The sequence below is a fragment of the Pinus tabuliformis genome, chromosome 1_1, assembly GCF_031772625.1.
Source record: "Pinus tabuliformis cultivar Carrire ecotype Pingquan chromosome 1_1, CPIR1, whole genome shotgun sequence".
Taxonomy (NCBI): Eukaryota; Viridiplantae; Streptophyta; class Pinopsida; order Pinales; family Pinaceae; genus Pinus; species Pinus tabuliformis.
The window spans coordinates 613,276,328-613,292,268 of NC_142297.1; the positions used below are offsets into that span (position 1 = coordinate 613,276,328).

Here is a 15,941-nt window from a genome sequence, read left to right on the forward strand (position 1 = left end):
CCTGATATGGGCTGGTGTCGAATTATTGAAGAGCCCATTGATGAATAGCAATGCCACCCACGCTTCTTTTTCTGGTAGGATGCCCCTCACCACTGGGCACGGCTGTAAGGCGACTCAGTCATGGGACTTTGGTATCCCTCAGTTTTTTTTTTTGAGTTTTTGAATTGTCTTATGTTTCAGAGATCGTTCCCCTGTGTGGGAAACAAAATTAGACAATTTTCAAATGTGCTTGTTTTGGACAGAACTGCCTCCTGCAGGAGTAGAGTGCTTGACTACGATCATAATGTAAATTTACTATCTCCTGGTTAATATAATAGATATAGTTTTACATAGAAAAAAAATATAAATAGTATCATTTACTTTTTGATGATACATTCAAAGATACAATATTTTATTTTTATAATGATTTTTTTGGTTTAACTAAACTATATTTAAATTAAACGCTATTATTTTATTTTAAATTAATAATTGGTTTTTTAAAGTTTTTCAAAAAAACCTCATTTATATTTATATTTTATTTATACTTTCAGCAAGGTTTAGAAAATCTATGACGTATTAGTTTACACTTTTTTAACTGTTTACACCAAATTGAACTTTGTGAGTGTCTTCCATCTTATTTGCCGTATCATTTTAAATTAATAGCTTTTTCGAGAACCTTTCCATCCATATATTAGTGGCGGCCATCCCCGTGCAAGGCCACGAGAGTGTCTGCAACACTGTTAGAAGAGGCAAGGATTCATGGCAATATTTTTAGACAGCGAGCGCTGGAGGCACAATGACATCTCCTGCGGTTTTGAACATCATTTCTGGTTCAATAACAGGCACAGGAACCCTCGCTCTTCATCTTTTTCTTCCGACGATGCAGACAGTGATAGAACCAGACCGAATAACAGGCACCGAAAGGATGCCCGGCCATCCGAATCGCCTAACAATTCTTCAGACAGACGATTGCCACGTCCCAAGTTCAAATCCGGGCGACTCAGGCCGACTCCAGCCCCAATTCGGGTTTCTAATTATGAACACCTCCCTTGCAACGGCCCTTTCATGGACCACCTCCATTGGGGTCGCACGACAGTAAGTCTCTAATGATTTTGTTTTATCTTTTGCTTTTCTCGTTTGATTTAGGGTTCCAAATGAATTATTTAGACGTAAATCCCTTTACGATGATATATGGGAACTGAGAGCCGGACATTGATAAAATGTTATGGTCTTCAAACGAAATTGCGTCAAAATAGCGAGACTCGATGTGAACAACTCGGCCGTGTTGGAAAGTGAAGAGTGCGGCTCGAAGTCGGCAAAAATTTGGCAAATAAAAAAAAACTTAGATAACACAAATATTTAGCCAGAAATACGCTGTTAGTGAATGAATTGATCCTAAAGGAATTTTGACGGATCGAGGAGCTCGACCGAAAAAATTGGAGGACCGAACTCCAACAAGGAAAGAAGAAAGTATATCACTATAAATCATCATATTGGATCCAGTATATTCGCCGAATCAAACTCTGGTTTCGAGTCTGAAAAATTCAGGAGCTATTCCGGAGTTCTGAAAATTTGCCAAGATTTTGTCACAGCGTGTTTTTGCCTGGCCGAGTCTACTCGACAGTGGACACGGTTTTAGCACGCGTATGATTAGCGAGTCGATGCCATCTTGCTTCAATGCATGGTATGGCCAGCCTTGTTGATATTAGAAGTTGGGTTTCAGGGCTATTTATTTTGCCAAAGTCACTAGTAACTTTCATCTGCTCACTTTCCATTTGAACTCATACCATTCTAAAGGGGCAAACTACAACTGGAGTGTAACCTTGGCGGGAAACTCCTCGATCTCAGCAATGAACCCAACGCTCGGCTGGAAATTGCTCCATAGCTTAAAAGCTAAGTTGGAAATATTACTAATCTTTAGATAGTAAATTTGCAATACTGAAGTAATACTAAAATCATGAATACATCTTTCTTCGTCTTTTATATTGTTTCTCGATATATTTGCCAACAGTTTTGTTATCTATCAGTTTCAGTTTACCTTTGTTCTTAATTTTTATGTATTCCTTAATTTTTAAATTTTTTATTCTGATATTTTATTTTTTTATAAATTTTTAATATCAAGTGAGACGCGTTCCCTTGGAACACTTTACTCCTTAACAATTTTCTGCTTAAGTTTTGTACAACTCTAGCCAAACTTGCAATTTTTCTAAAGCAAGCTCTTAGTTTCAGCTGTGTGGGTTTTCTATGTAATCTAATCGGAGAAAGACCCAGTGCTGAAATTTTTATGATTGGGAGAGAAACCAATCAACATTGACGTGGAGCAAAATTGCCAACCAGTAAATTGTATGGCTATCAGCCCATCATTTTCCTTTACAGGTGTACTCTGGATATATATATATATATATATATATATTCGTCGTTTTGTGGCCTTTTCCTTTAAGGTGAACTCTTATTTAATATATATTAAATAAGATTTAGTATATGAGGAGTATTAACCCTCATACAATATGAACTTTTATTTAATATATGTTAAATAAGATTTAGTTTATGGAGTATTAGCCCTCATATTGTATAAGAGGTCAACACTAGTGATTTTCATCACAATGGATATGTTTGCAGCACGTGCCTATGGGCTTTTGATGAAATCGGGTGATTTATCCCTTCATGGGGCCTCTTCTCTACTTTTTATTCCAATCACTTGACAAGGACATGTATTTTTGAGGTCTTCATCCCTAAATCAGTAATTGTGAGAGGCAGCAGGTATAATCATTTTCATAGGAATCCCTAAATGTGAAGACTTGCAAAATTATGCATGATCCTGTAGGTCCAATGGAGATTTCTTCATCCACAGACTCCAATTCAGATCCTTCGAGAACATACTCAAATCAAGGTGCACATTTCAGTGAATTAGGAACAATGGCTTTCATTGTTCTTTTGAAGGTTACCACATCAAAGGGGGCAGTTTTCAAGATCATCCTGGATGATGTTAAGTCCATTAATGGGATTGGTATGAGAGCTTTCATGATGGCATCAAATTCAGCATATAAACTGATTTATCTAGGTCTGTTTCATCGAATATAAGTCACAGAAAAATGATGTATCTGCAGTTTTGCTTCATCCATGCAATGGCAGTAAGATACATTTATGACAGAAATCATTACAAATTGGTTTGTTCGCAGATTCATCATCAGACAGCAGTGGAATAAGATTGATCACATTTCAGCATGGCTTGCAATTTGTCCAAATGGATACATTTCGGTGGATGAGAAATGAAGCTAGCAGTATATTGGAACTAAAAGTATATGATCCATATATGCATTCTTTTGCTTCTAAATGGCAATAAGGAAAATGACTTTTTGGTAATTTGACCCCAAATTTTGTATCTGGAAAGGTCTGCACGAAATAACAAGTCTGGCTGTGCTTGCCAAGACAGTACGCTGGCATTACAGAGTGCCTTTAGGAAGCAGTGTTGCAATCCTACGAGCCTATAGATGAATAATCCGAGGATTGTCACCATAAAAAAGATCCTTTATAAAAGACTTGATGGAGAACTAGGGGAGTGTTCTATTTCCAGCTTGAGAGCATCTATTAGAAGCCTGTTTTTCTGAAGATGGCTGGTATTGGATCTGATCAGCAGATGGTGCGCTTTGTCAGTTCTTTCAGACTTGTTTTCTGGGTGCCAAATCCATGTCTCTCAATCATATTCTTAGCATCAGTATTTGAGAGAAACAGGAACAGCTCTAGGGTGAGCGCCCGTGAAGGCACGTGAAGGTTCTATGGCAGAATTCAAGTATGAATGCACAGAGATGGAAGAGAGCTCCACGTTGTGGGGTCTAGAAGTTATGTTGAAAGACGTCCTGGGTTAAAGGATTGTCTCCTATCATTATTATAGAATCTTAGAGCAGCACTTTTATCAAGATATTGGTTACAATAGAAAGTAACCCTCCACCATATTGGAGGGTTTTCTTGAGAAGAACACTCAGCATATCAATCCTTTAAGATAAACTCAAGCATTCATGGCCCAAGGAGCACTTTTCCGGGGAATTATGTTAGTAGCAACCAGTAATCTATCTCCAGGAAATCTTAACCATTTGACTAATTTGACATAAAAATGTCATTGGGAGGGAAAACACTGCATTTCATGCAACATGCTTTGACTTGTTCCGTATTTCAGTATGGTATGCAGAAGGACATTTACTAAATTCATTGCAAAACTGGAGCAACATTGTCGAAGTGTATTGGTTGGATGAAAAACCGACTACCATCGTGTGTTAGCCCATACAAATTTTGATAAGCAACATTTTCTTTTGGTCTTTGATTTCTAAGTCACATTCCAGATTTGAGAGAAGATGGCAGAACCTCAGAAGCCAGTGTGTGTTGAAATTTAGTACCGGAGGACAGGTGGTTCCCTAAGGCTTTGATCTTTGGCCTAGGGAAAAGTGTCAAAAGAATTTAATTTTTCTCCTAAAGTAACTTTATAATTTTTATAAAGTTAAATCTAATTTGAAAGTGACTTTAAGTGATAAAGTTACTAAGTCTAATTTTAAAGTGACTTTATAAAGTCAATGAAAAATTAGAAAGGAAAAGTGACTTTGGAAATAAATGACTAAGTGGGTCTTTATTAAAGTGGGGTGAATTAAAAAATAGAAAGTGAGATTTAAATGAGCATTTAATCTCAGCCATTGATCTAAATCTATTTCAGCCATTGGATTTAGGGATCACCCAAAAGTCATTTAGGGTTGGGTTAAGGGAGGAAAAGAAGGAAAAGATCATTCATTCTTTCATGAGCAGATTGGGAGAAGGAGAGCAAGAGAGCAAGGGAGATTTCTGGACAAGGAGGAGAAAGAGGCAGCAGTTTGGCACACACACCAAGGCAGCACTTCAGCAAATCCGAACAGCATAAAGAACAAGTAGAAAAAGACAGTTTTTGTGAGCAAAATAGTGGAAAAAATTATTTTTCAGCACGAATATCGAGGAGGCGATTTTCTGCACTTTTTCCGAGGGCTGTCCGTACAAGTCCGTACGGCCGTCCGTACAGTCCGTACATCCGTACGTCCGTACAGTCCGTACGGTCCGTACATCCGTACGGTCCGTACAGCTCTTCCAACATTTTTCAGATTGTCGTTTGGGCTGAAAACAGATAAGTTTTGCTTGCTGGAAATTTCTGTTTTTGCTGAAATTATTTGCTGAAAATTTTCTCTATAAAAGGCATTTTCCAGAAATAAAGAAGAGCTCTCAAATTGGTTTTCCCCAAGAGTTGTAGGGGGTTTTTCCAGGGTCAAGTTGACCAAAAATCACTGAGTTTAAATGTGTTTTAATGGCTGTTTTAATTGCTGATTTTTTATTTCTGCAATTTCCAGCACTCTGAAAAATTTCTAGAATTTGTGTTTTCAGCAATATTTATTTTTTTCAGTCTGTTAAATGTATGGCTATGGGAATGAGCATTTAACTATATGGGAGAAATAAGGTGAAACTGAAAACCGGGGTGGGAAACAGAAAATTTTACATGGTATCAGAGGTTGAGTGCTGAAGGGCAGTTTGGGACAGCAAAAGAGAAAAAAATACAGCTGCTGATTTTTTCACTCAGAAAATTCCAGCAAGCTGATTTTTCATAAACAACAGGTTTATCTTTACCACAGCAGTGCTATTTTTCAGTTTTAGGACAGCAAGATGTCATTGGGATTGAGAGTGGAGGATAGGTTGGATGGGCATACAAATTACAGCGTTTGGAAGGAGAGAATGCAGAGTATCTTTGAGGAGGCAGAAGTCTGGGATATCATGGTGCATACAGCACAGCACCCTGTTGTTGTGCCTACTGATGCTACTCAGTTGGCAGCTTATAATAAAAAGAACAACAAGGGTAAGAGGCTGATTCTAGACGGAATCAAAGACCATTGCATTCCTCATGTGAGAGGAAAGAGCAATGCCCATGAGATGTGGACAGCATTGTCCAATCTCTACCAGAGTACCAATGAGAACCGGAAGATGGTCCTGAAGGAGAAGTTGAAAAACATTAAGATGGGGAATGATAGTGCAGCTGGATATCTCACAAAGATTACCAATGTGAGAGATGAGTTGGCAGCGATTGGAGAGGCCATTCCATCCACTGAGTTGGTGCGTATTGCAGTGAATGGCCTCCCCCGTTCATGGTTGAACTTTGCTGATGGGGTTTGTGCACGTGAGACCCTTCCCACATGGGAGAGGTTTTGGGATGATTGTATTCAGACAAAGATCAGGAAAGGACAGCTTGGGGCAGCCAAGCCAGTTGAGCAGGATGAGGACGTAGCACTGGTGGCAGGAGGCAAGAAAGGCAAAGGTAAGAAGCAGGCTTCCACAAGCGGTGGTGGAGGCAAAGGCAAAGGTAAAGGTAAATAGGGTAACTCACAAAAGGACTATTCCAAAGTGAAGTGTTGGAATTGTCAGAAGATGGGACACTATGCAGTTGTGTGTCCGGAGAAGAAGAAGAAGAAGGGGAAGAACCAGGATGTGGCAGCTTCAGCTGAGATTGAGGACTTTGCAGGTCGTTTTGACCGGGAGTTTGCGTTCACTACATGTGAGTCCTCTAGTGCAGGATCACCTGCCACACAGGTTCAGAGGGAGCATGCTTTTCCCTCGATTAGCGGAGCATCTACAGGTATCTGGTATGTGGACAGTGGGGCTTCACGTCACATGACAGGAGTCCGGGAGTACTTCTCAGAGATTTCAGAGAGTGGCACTGATATTGAGATAGTACTCGGTGATGACAGAGTTGTTAGAGCAGTCGGGGTGGGGACAGTGACATTTCAGAGGGAGTCCAAACCTCCCTTGAAGGTGTCAGAGGTTCTTTATGTGCCAGGGATGAGGAAGAACCTCATATCCGTCTCAGCTTTGGAGGACAGAGGATATGAGGTACTGTTCAGGGAAGGACAGGTGTTGATGTATCCCAGGGGCTCTCCAGCTGATTCAGCTAGAGTGATAGGTGTACGCCATGCAAAGGTGTACAAGTTTGCATTCCAGCCCCCTTTGGCATTGAGCTGTAGTACCGACAGCAGAGCTAGCAGTTCTGAGTTGTGTGAGATTTGGCACCGCAGGATGGGACACATGTATCATGGAGCCTTGAGGACATTGCGGGAGATCACCACAAGTGTGCCAGATTTCAGTACTGATCTCTTCGATACTTGCAGAGGTTGTGCGATGGGCAAGTTTGCCAAATCCCCTTTTCCCAGCAGTGACAGCAGAGCGACGGGCATACTTGATTTGATTCATTCCGATGTGAGCGGTCGGATGTCTCATGTTTCCTTGAGTGGATATGAGTATTATGTGTTATTCATTGATGATCACTCCAGGAGGACCTGGATTTATTTCTTGAAGACCAAGAGTGAGGTCTTCAAGCGGTTTCAGGAGTTCAGAGCTCTTGTGGAGACTCAGACAGGTCGAAAGATCAAGTTCCTGAGGTTGGACAATGGAGGAGAGTACACTCTTGGAGAGTTTGTTGACTATTGTGCGGAGGCAGGCATTAGGAGGGAGTTCACTGTTCCTTACAACCCCCAGCAGAACCGGGTTGCGGAGAGGAAGAACAGATCCATCATAGGGGCTGCCAAAGCCATGTTACATGATCAGGGGTTGCCATTGTTTTTGTGGGCAGAGGCCTGCAACACAGCTGTTTACTTGCAGAACAGGAGTCCGCATCGTGCCTTGGGGCACATGACTCCGGAGGAGGCTTTCTCTGGGAAGAAGCCTGATCTTGGTCATCTTCATATTCTTGGATGCATTACATACTCCTATATACCCAAGGAGGAGAGGACCAAACTAGAGTCCACCGCAGAGAAGGGTATCTTTGTGGGCTACAGTGAGACCTCAAAGGCCTTTCGGATTTACATTCCTGCACAGAGGAGAGTTGTTGTCAGACGGGATGTGAAGTTCGAGGAGGACAGGGCCTTTAGGAGGTCACGGGAGTTAGAGTATCTGGATCAGCCAGACCCTCAGCAGCAGTTGAGTCAGTCGCAGGGATCCAGTGGGCAGGGATCAGGAGGATCCGGAGGTACATCTATGAGGATGTCAGGTCCATCAGTGAGCAGTGGCTCGCCGAGCCAGAGGGGTGGTGCTCCGGGCAGCATGCAGAGCAGTTCACAGAGCAGTTCACTAGGGAGTCCACTGATGGACAGTTCACACGGTACCTCAGCTTCTACAGGTTCAGGTACAGGCAGGAGGACAGCAGACAGACAGTCAGGAGTTCAGGCTACTGATGGGGATGAGGAGGAGGAGTTTCATTCTCCTATGGGAGAAGCATGCTCAGGGAAGAGGAAGCCCAAGTGGCTTCAGGACACCTTGAGAGATGCCACATCTGTTGCTGAGCCGAAGAGGCCGGTCAGAGAGAGTAGACCACCTGAGAGATTTTGTAGCTATATGGCGATGGTTACCAGCATCCTTGACTCTGAGCCTTCTAGCTATGAGGAGGCAGCTAGCCAGCAGGTCTGGAGAGAGGCCATGCAGGAGGAGTATTCTTCTATCATGAAGAATGATGTTTGGGAGGTGGTGCCGAGGCCTGAGGGCAAATCCGTGGTTACTTCCAGATGGCTTTACAAGGTAAAGCATGCTGCAGATGGCAGCATTGAGAAATTCAAAGCAAGGTTTGTGGCTAGAGGGTTCTCACAGGTAGAGGGAGTTGATTATGAGGAGACCTTCGCTCCCGTGGCTCGATATACTTCGATCCGCTCCATTATATCGATAGCAGCAGAGATGGGTTGGAAGATCCACCAGATGGATGTGAAGACCGCATTTCTCAATGGCTTCATACAGGAGGAGGTGTACATTGAGCAGCCACAGGGCTTTGAGGTGCATGGGAAGGAGTCCCATGTGTGCAGATTGAAGAAGGCCCTTTATGGCCTGAAGCAAGCTCCCAGAGCTTGGTACTCCAGGATAGATGCATACTTGCAGGGGATGGGTTTCACAAAGAGTGAGGCAGATCCGAACCTTTACTTTATTGTGATTGGTGAGGAGCCTCTCATTCTGGTGCTGTATGTGGATGACTTGATCATTACAGGTGCAGAGAGACTCATAGAGCACTGCAAGAGAGATCTTGCGACGGAGTTTGAGATGAAGGACATCGGCTTGATGCATTACTTTTTGGGTTTGGAGGTGTGGCAGGAGGAGGGGCATTTTTTCCCGGGGCAGGGGAAGTATATTGTGGACATCCTTAGCAGATTCCACATGGAGGATTGTAGACCCATGTCGACACCGATGATCACCAACTGGAAGAAGCTTCATGCTTCGGATTCCGAGTTGGTGGATCCCACATTGTACAGGCAGCTGATTGGTTCCTTGATGTATTTGGTCAATACCAGACCAGATATCTGTTTTGCAGTCAACACGATGAGTCAGTTTATGTGTGAGCCTAGGAAGGTTCACTGGGTAGCTGCAAAACACATTTTGCGGTACTTGCAGGGGACAGTGGATTATGGTCTGGACTACAGGCAGGGAGATGGAGTGAGATTGGCAGGATACACTGATTCTGATTGGGCAGGTTGTGCTTCTGATAGGAAGAGCACTTCAGGGTGTTGTTTTGGGTTGGGTTCAGCAGTAGTGTCATGGTTCAGCCGGAAGCAGCAGTCAGTAGCACTGAGTTCAGCGGAAGCAGAGTATATGGCAGCCAGTCTAGCTAGTTGTGAGGCCATCTGGCTTCGCAAGATGTTGTTTGGCTTATTTGGTCAGCCGTTGAGACCTTCAGTGATTTACTGTGATAATCAGAGTTGCATTAAACTCACGGAGAATCCAGTATTTCATGACAGGTCAAAGCATATCGGGATCAGATATCATTTCATCAGAGACTATGTTCAGAAGGGAGCTGTGAAGCTTGAGTATATTTCCACTGATGAGCAGGTTGCAGATATTCTTACCAAAGCCTTACCACGGGGCAAGCATGTCTACTTCAGAGACAAGATGGGTGTGGTGAGGAACACCTTCCTCGGTAAGAGGGAGTGTTGAAATTTAGTACTGGAGGACAGGTGGTTCCCTAAGGCTTTGATCTTTGGCCTAGGGAAAAGTGTCCAAAAGAATTTAATTTTTCTCCTAAAGTAACCTTATAATTTTTATAAAGTTAAATCTAATTTGAAAGTGACTTTAAGTGATACAGTTACTAAGTCTAATTTTAAAGTGACTTTATAAAGTCAATGAAAAATTAGAAAGGAAAAGTGACTTTGGAAATAAATGACTAAGTGGGTCTTTATTAAAGTGGGGTGAATTAAAAAATAGAAAGTGAGATTTAAATGAGCATTTAATCTCAGCCATTGATCTAAATCTATTTCAGCCATTGGATTTAGGGATCACCCAAAAGTCATTTAGGGTTGGGTTAAGGGAGGAAAAGAAGGAAAAGATCATTCATTCTTTCATGAGCAGATTTTGAGAAGGAGAGCAAGAGAGCAAGGGAGATTTCTGGACAAGGAGGAGAAAGAGGCAGCAGTTTGGCACACACACCAAGGCAGCACTTCAGCAAATCCGAACAGCATAAAGAACAAGCAGAAAAAGGCAGTTTTTGTGAGCAAAATAGTGGAAAAAATTATTTTTCAGCACGAATATCGAGGAGGTGATTTTCTGCACTTTTTCCGAGGGCTGTCCGTACAAGTCCGTACGGCCGTCCGTACAGTCCGCACGGTCCGTACGTCCGTACATCCGTACGGTCCGTACAGCTCTTCCAGCATTTTTCAGATTGTCGTTTGGGCTGAAAACAGATAAGTTTTGCTTGCTGGAAATTTCTGTTTTTGCTGAAATTATTTGCTGAAAATTTTCTCTGTAAAAGGCATTTTCCAGAAATAAAGAAGAGCTCTCAAACTGGTTTTCCCCAAGAGTTGTAGGGGGTTTTTCCAGGGTCAAGTTGACCAAAAATCACTGAGTTTAAATGTGTTTTAATGGCTGTTTTAATTGCTGATTTTTTATTTCTGCAATTTCCAGCACTCTGAAAAATTTCCAGAATTTGTGTTTTCAGCAATATTTATTTTTTTCAGTCTGTTAAATGTATGGCTATGGGAATGGACATTTAACTATATGGGAGAAATAAGGTGAAACTGAAAACCGGGGTGGGAAACAGAAAATTTTACAGTGTGGTCATCTAATTACTCCAATGATTGTACCTTTATGTTTGGACGGTTATTGAGTTTCCAGAGAGCTGCAATGGGGTAGCACTCTTCACATTTAATCAACTTTGTGGTCTTCTGGCAAGAAGGTTTATTACCTTTGTGGATGAACTCTACAACCATCGTTGTTGCCTTATATGCATTGCAGCTTCATCTATTAATGATCTATTTCTGGGAGCAGATGAAGGAACACTATAACTTGGAGAAATTTCAGTTTGAAACAGAGATATAGAAAGGCCATGGATATAGGAGGTGATTATAACCACTAACTAACCATTTCCATTCACTTGCACACTGGTCTCTCAGATCCATATTTTGGGGCATATATATTTTGTGATCCACTTTATAAGGAGTTGGTCATCCACCTTGGAGAATGCCCAGCACGTTGAGGAGGTTTAAAGGGAGGCATATGACAGCTGGAAAGCATCAAGCGCATATTCCTAAAAACCAAGACTTAGGGAAGTTGGTTATGGGTAATGATCAAATGAGCCATGACTCAAGGGAGGTGTTCCATTACTTGAGATATTTGTTAGCTTTAGAAGAACACCCATCAAAGAGGAAGTTGGATGTACTCATCTAGCAAAGATTTAAAGGGAAAGTCCCTTTCAAGGAGATCATCCAGTTTTCAAGGGAGGCATCCCACATTTGGAGGCTTTCTTCAACATGAAGAAGCATGGCAGCCAGCACATATTTCAAGAGCCTTTTTCGTTGGAGAGATTTAAGGATGTCAAAGGGTCACTAGTCCAAGAAGAAGAATTCCCAGTTTTCTTTGATTTGATCCTCCCTCAAATCATGGATTTTAAATTGCCAGGCATATTTTATTATTATTAATTGGAGGAGAAAGTGCATCTAAATCTACTTTTGGCTGTTTCTGGGAAAATTAGTTGAGGAGATTGAGGAGTGATGTATTTTATTGCTTTACCTTGGCGCAAATTGTGGATCTGGAAGAAACTTTAGTCAACATGAAGAAGAATGGCAGTCAGCACATATTTCAAGAGCCTCTTTGGTCGGAGAGATTTAAGAATGTCAAAGGGTCACTAGTCCAAGAAGAGGAGCTCCCAATTTCCTTTGGTTTGATCCTCTCTAATCATGGATTTTTAATTGCCAAGCATATTTTATTGTTATTCATTGGAGGAGAAAGTGCATTTAAATCTACTTTTCGTTGTTTTTGGGAAAATTAGTTGGGGAGGTTGAGGAGTGATGTATTTTATTGTTTTCCCTTGGCACAAATTGTTGATCTGGAAGAAATAAATCATATTTTATTGTAAAGGAAGTGAGGCTAAACTCTAGATAAAGAGTAGCTCCTCCCATTTGTAAATTGTGAATTGGTAGTGCTTTCAAGCCTTGGAATTAATTTACTCTCATATTTGTCTAAGCTATTGAGGGATGGTTGTGTTATTTTGTTGAATGTGTGGCAAATGTTCTTGGTGCATATTGGTGATTTTATTGTAGGTTTTGGATTGTCAAAGTCGACTCAAGGAGCCATAAAGGAGTAGTCTTGCTATGTTAGAAGAGGTTAAGTACCCCTTGGTTTCTTTGTTTCTTTGTTTTAAAGAGAACAAATTATGACCTAGATGTCTTGAGAGTGAATGCAATAATTGGAATCTTGTAGGCAAAGCCCCACCCTTGATTTGGTTTGGAAGTGGATATCACTACAAAGTCCCTTTGTTTTCTCTAATTTGTGATTATTGTGTTGAGAGGTGCTCTACAATCTAGTGTGGGGGAGATATTGTCATGCTAGCGTTAGATATTATACATTAATAATAATAAAAAATTAAATTGACTCAATTAAAATGATGATAATAATAATAATAATATGAGTCCTCTCATGTGCTCATATATTAACCCGATTTGATCTTAGGGAGGATTTCTCCATATTTAGCGTCTTAGAAGGCCTTTGGATAGAGCTTGGGGATTTGTTGGAGTGAGCTCATGAAATGGAAAGTTGTTGAGTGTGAAGGAATGAAATACATCTCTCTATATATACAATAATGTCTAAATACTCCAACATTTTCGATTATATATCTTAATATAATTTACACACGTTAACTCTCTTCGAGTTTCTTTATAGGTTATGAATTGTTGTCTTCTTTGCAACTGGGAAGTGGCTAAATAACCTTGTCCCTTCAAGCACTTATCTTTCTACTGTACATATGGGTGGGGATGGGGGGAAATATTGGGAAAGACATAATATGATGATTCTTTAAGGGTGTCTTTCTAGCATATGCATTGTTGGGTGGGAGATATTCAAAGATTAAAAAACTAATGATGTTAGAATATTGATAGATATCACATTCCCAGGGTAGTCATGCAACCATGAACAATTAGTCACGCAAAAGTGAACAATGAAAATGTTGAATTCTTACTATTACTAAGAAAATATGTCTTCAAGACTTTATTTGCCATAATAGTGGGATTTGAGGTTAAGTAGATAAGAAACGAAAAGTTAAAATCTCTTTTCCTCCTATAGGCATTTTGTTTACTAGATTTAAATGTAGCAAACACAATTTCAAGAATATAGCTCTACAATATTGTAATTTATCTATTACATAGTTGTAATTTAAGAAAAATAAAAGAAAACAAATATTAGTTGTTCAACATTGAATGAACAATATAACACCCTATAGTTGCGCTGAGCCTAGTATAGGGTAGATGTGTGGGCGTTAGATGTGAGATGTTAGATGTGTAGGCGTGAGATGTTAGATATTTTTTAAATTCATTTTTTTTTTGTTTTTTATTAATAAAATTACGTACAATTTTCTAGATAAAAGAAAATATAGTATACATATCACATTAAAATATATAACATATAAATAGTACTTATATAGTAAGGTCTATTTTACCATATAAATTAAAATAATGATTCCATAACCATCTTTAAATTTAATTAATACGCGGATAGAAATTTAGTATTTACTTTATAACAAGATTTTTAATCAGGAAATTTATCATGGATATTACTAACTTCTAATTAGGTGTTTTTACAAAACCATAGGCCAATACCCAGAAGAGAAAGATAGAGAGAGGGAGGGAGAGAGGGAGAGGAGGGAAGAAAATCATAATACCATGGGCTAATACCATGGGCCATCTAGGCTTTTGATTATTATGTTATGGATCTAGGCTTTTAATTATTCTGTTAAAATACCATGGGCCAATACCATGGCTTATCAATACCACATGCCCAAAAACCATGACTTATTTCAAAATCAAATATTTTGCAAATACTTTATTTTAATTTAATTTTATAACATTTTTTAATTAAATCTAAAAGTAAAAAGGTTATAATTACTTTTGAGGTCTATTTAAACCCTACATCCTCACGACTACTAAAAATATTCCCATTGATGTTTTAATAAATTAAAAATGAGAATATTTTTATATATACATATGTGAAATCTATATAATATAAATAATATTATAAATGTTAAAATTGGCAACTAGGGCCAAACTCCAGGTGGGTCATCTTATTAATGGAAGTTGATATTTTTCTTGGATCCCTCTCATCAAGGGGTGTAAGATTGATCTAATTATCATCCAATTCCGATAAGTATTCATGGAGATATGAATTTATTTGTGTTATGGGACAATTCGTCAAGGTTGGCCAGCAACCAAATAAACCCCACTTGTGCTCAATGTTTTAGTATAAATAGAGGTGGCTTTCAAGTCATTTCAACACACTTGGGATCTCTTCCTCTCTACTTTTCTTTGGGTTTTAGTAGGAGGAGATATCCTAAGGGATAACGCTGCCCTAATCTAGAGGGCAGAAGCTGGAATTGCCGGGAACAACTAGAACTGTCGGAACAGCTGGGAAAGCTGACACAGAGGGTAGAAGCCGGAATTGTCGGGAAAGCTGATGCAGAGGGCAAAAGACGGAACTGCCGGAACAGCCGGGAAAGCTGACACAGAGTGCAGAAGCAGGAATAGCCGGAATGCTGATGTAGAGGGCAGAAGTCGAAACTGCCAGGAACAGCCGGAACTGACGGGAACAACCGGAATTGACGGGACAGCCGGAACTGCTGGAATTGTCGGAACAACCGAGAAAGCTGACGCAAAGGGCAGAAGTCGGAACAGCCGGGAAAGCTGACGCAAAGGGCAGAAGCCAGAACTGCCGGGAAAGCTGACGCAAAGGGCAAAAGCCGGAACTGTCGGGAAAGCTGACGCAAAGGGCAGAAGCCGAAACTGTCGGGAACAGTCGGAACTGCCGGGAACAGTTGGAACTGCCGGGAAAGCTGACGCAGAGGGCAAAAGCAGAATTGCAGGGAATAGCTAGAACTGCGGGAACTGTTGGGAACAACTGGAACTGTTAGGAACGCTGACGCAGAGGGCAGAAGCCAGAACTGCCGGAGTGTTTATTCGGGGTTTCAATCGGAGCATCTGTTTTCGAAGGAGAGCAGCGTGCAAGGGACAAGCATGTATTGGTACAACTAGCATACAAGGGACAACTAGAATGCAACAACAAGCATGCTAGGGACAACAAGCATGCTAGGGGCAACAAGCAAGCAAGGGACAACAAGCAGGCAAGGTGCAACCATCACATAGGTCAGTATGGCAACATGGTGCAGCAATGGCACATAATGCAGAACAGTGATGGGTATAATCATGATTAGTGAAGCATGATGAGATGCAACATAGTGATGATGGGTGCAACATGATGACGAAATGTAGCACAACGATAGGTGAAGGAGTCACCTTGGAGAATCAATTGAAGCAACATGTCTTCAACTAATCTCATGTATCATCTTCTTAGAGATGATCTATGCTCTTATCTAGATAAGTCAAAGTGTTGACTTCTGTTGTAAATGTACTATCTCTCTCTCTCTACTGAACTATTGAAGAACATATAAAAAGAATTGA

The 15,941-nt window shown here is 40.6% G+C and overlaps 1 protein-coding gene across 1 annotated transcript in view; it reads left to right on the forward strand.

Annotated features, from left to right (window-relative positions):
• The first annotated feature begins 600 nt into the window (after nt 1-600).
• The window catches only part of LOC149214775 (uncharacterized), a 44,180-nt gene continuing 28,839 nt past the window's right edge, over nt 601-15,941 (forward strand). The window contains exon 1 of the mRNA XM_089392418.1: nt 601-1,074. Coding sequence (XP_089248544.1) covers nt 739-1,074 — 336 coding nt within the window. The 5' untranslated portion in view covers nt 601-738. The remainder of the gene's footprint in view (nt 1,075-15,941) is intronic.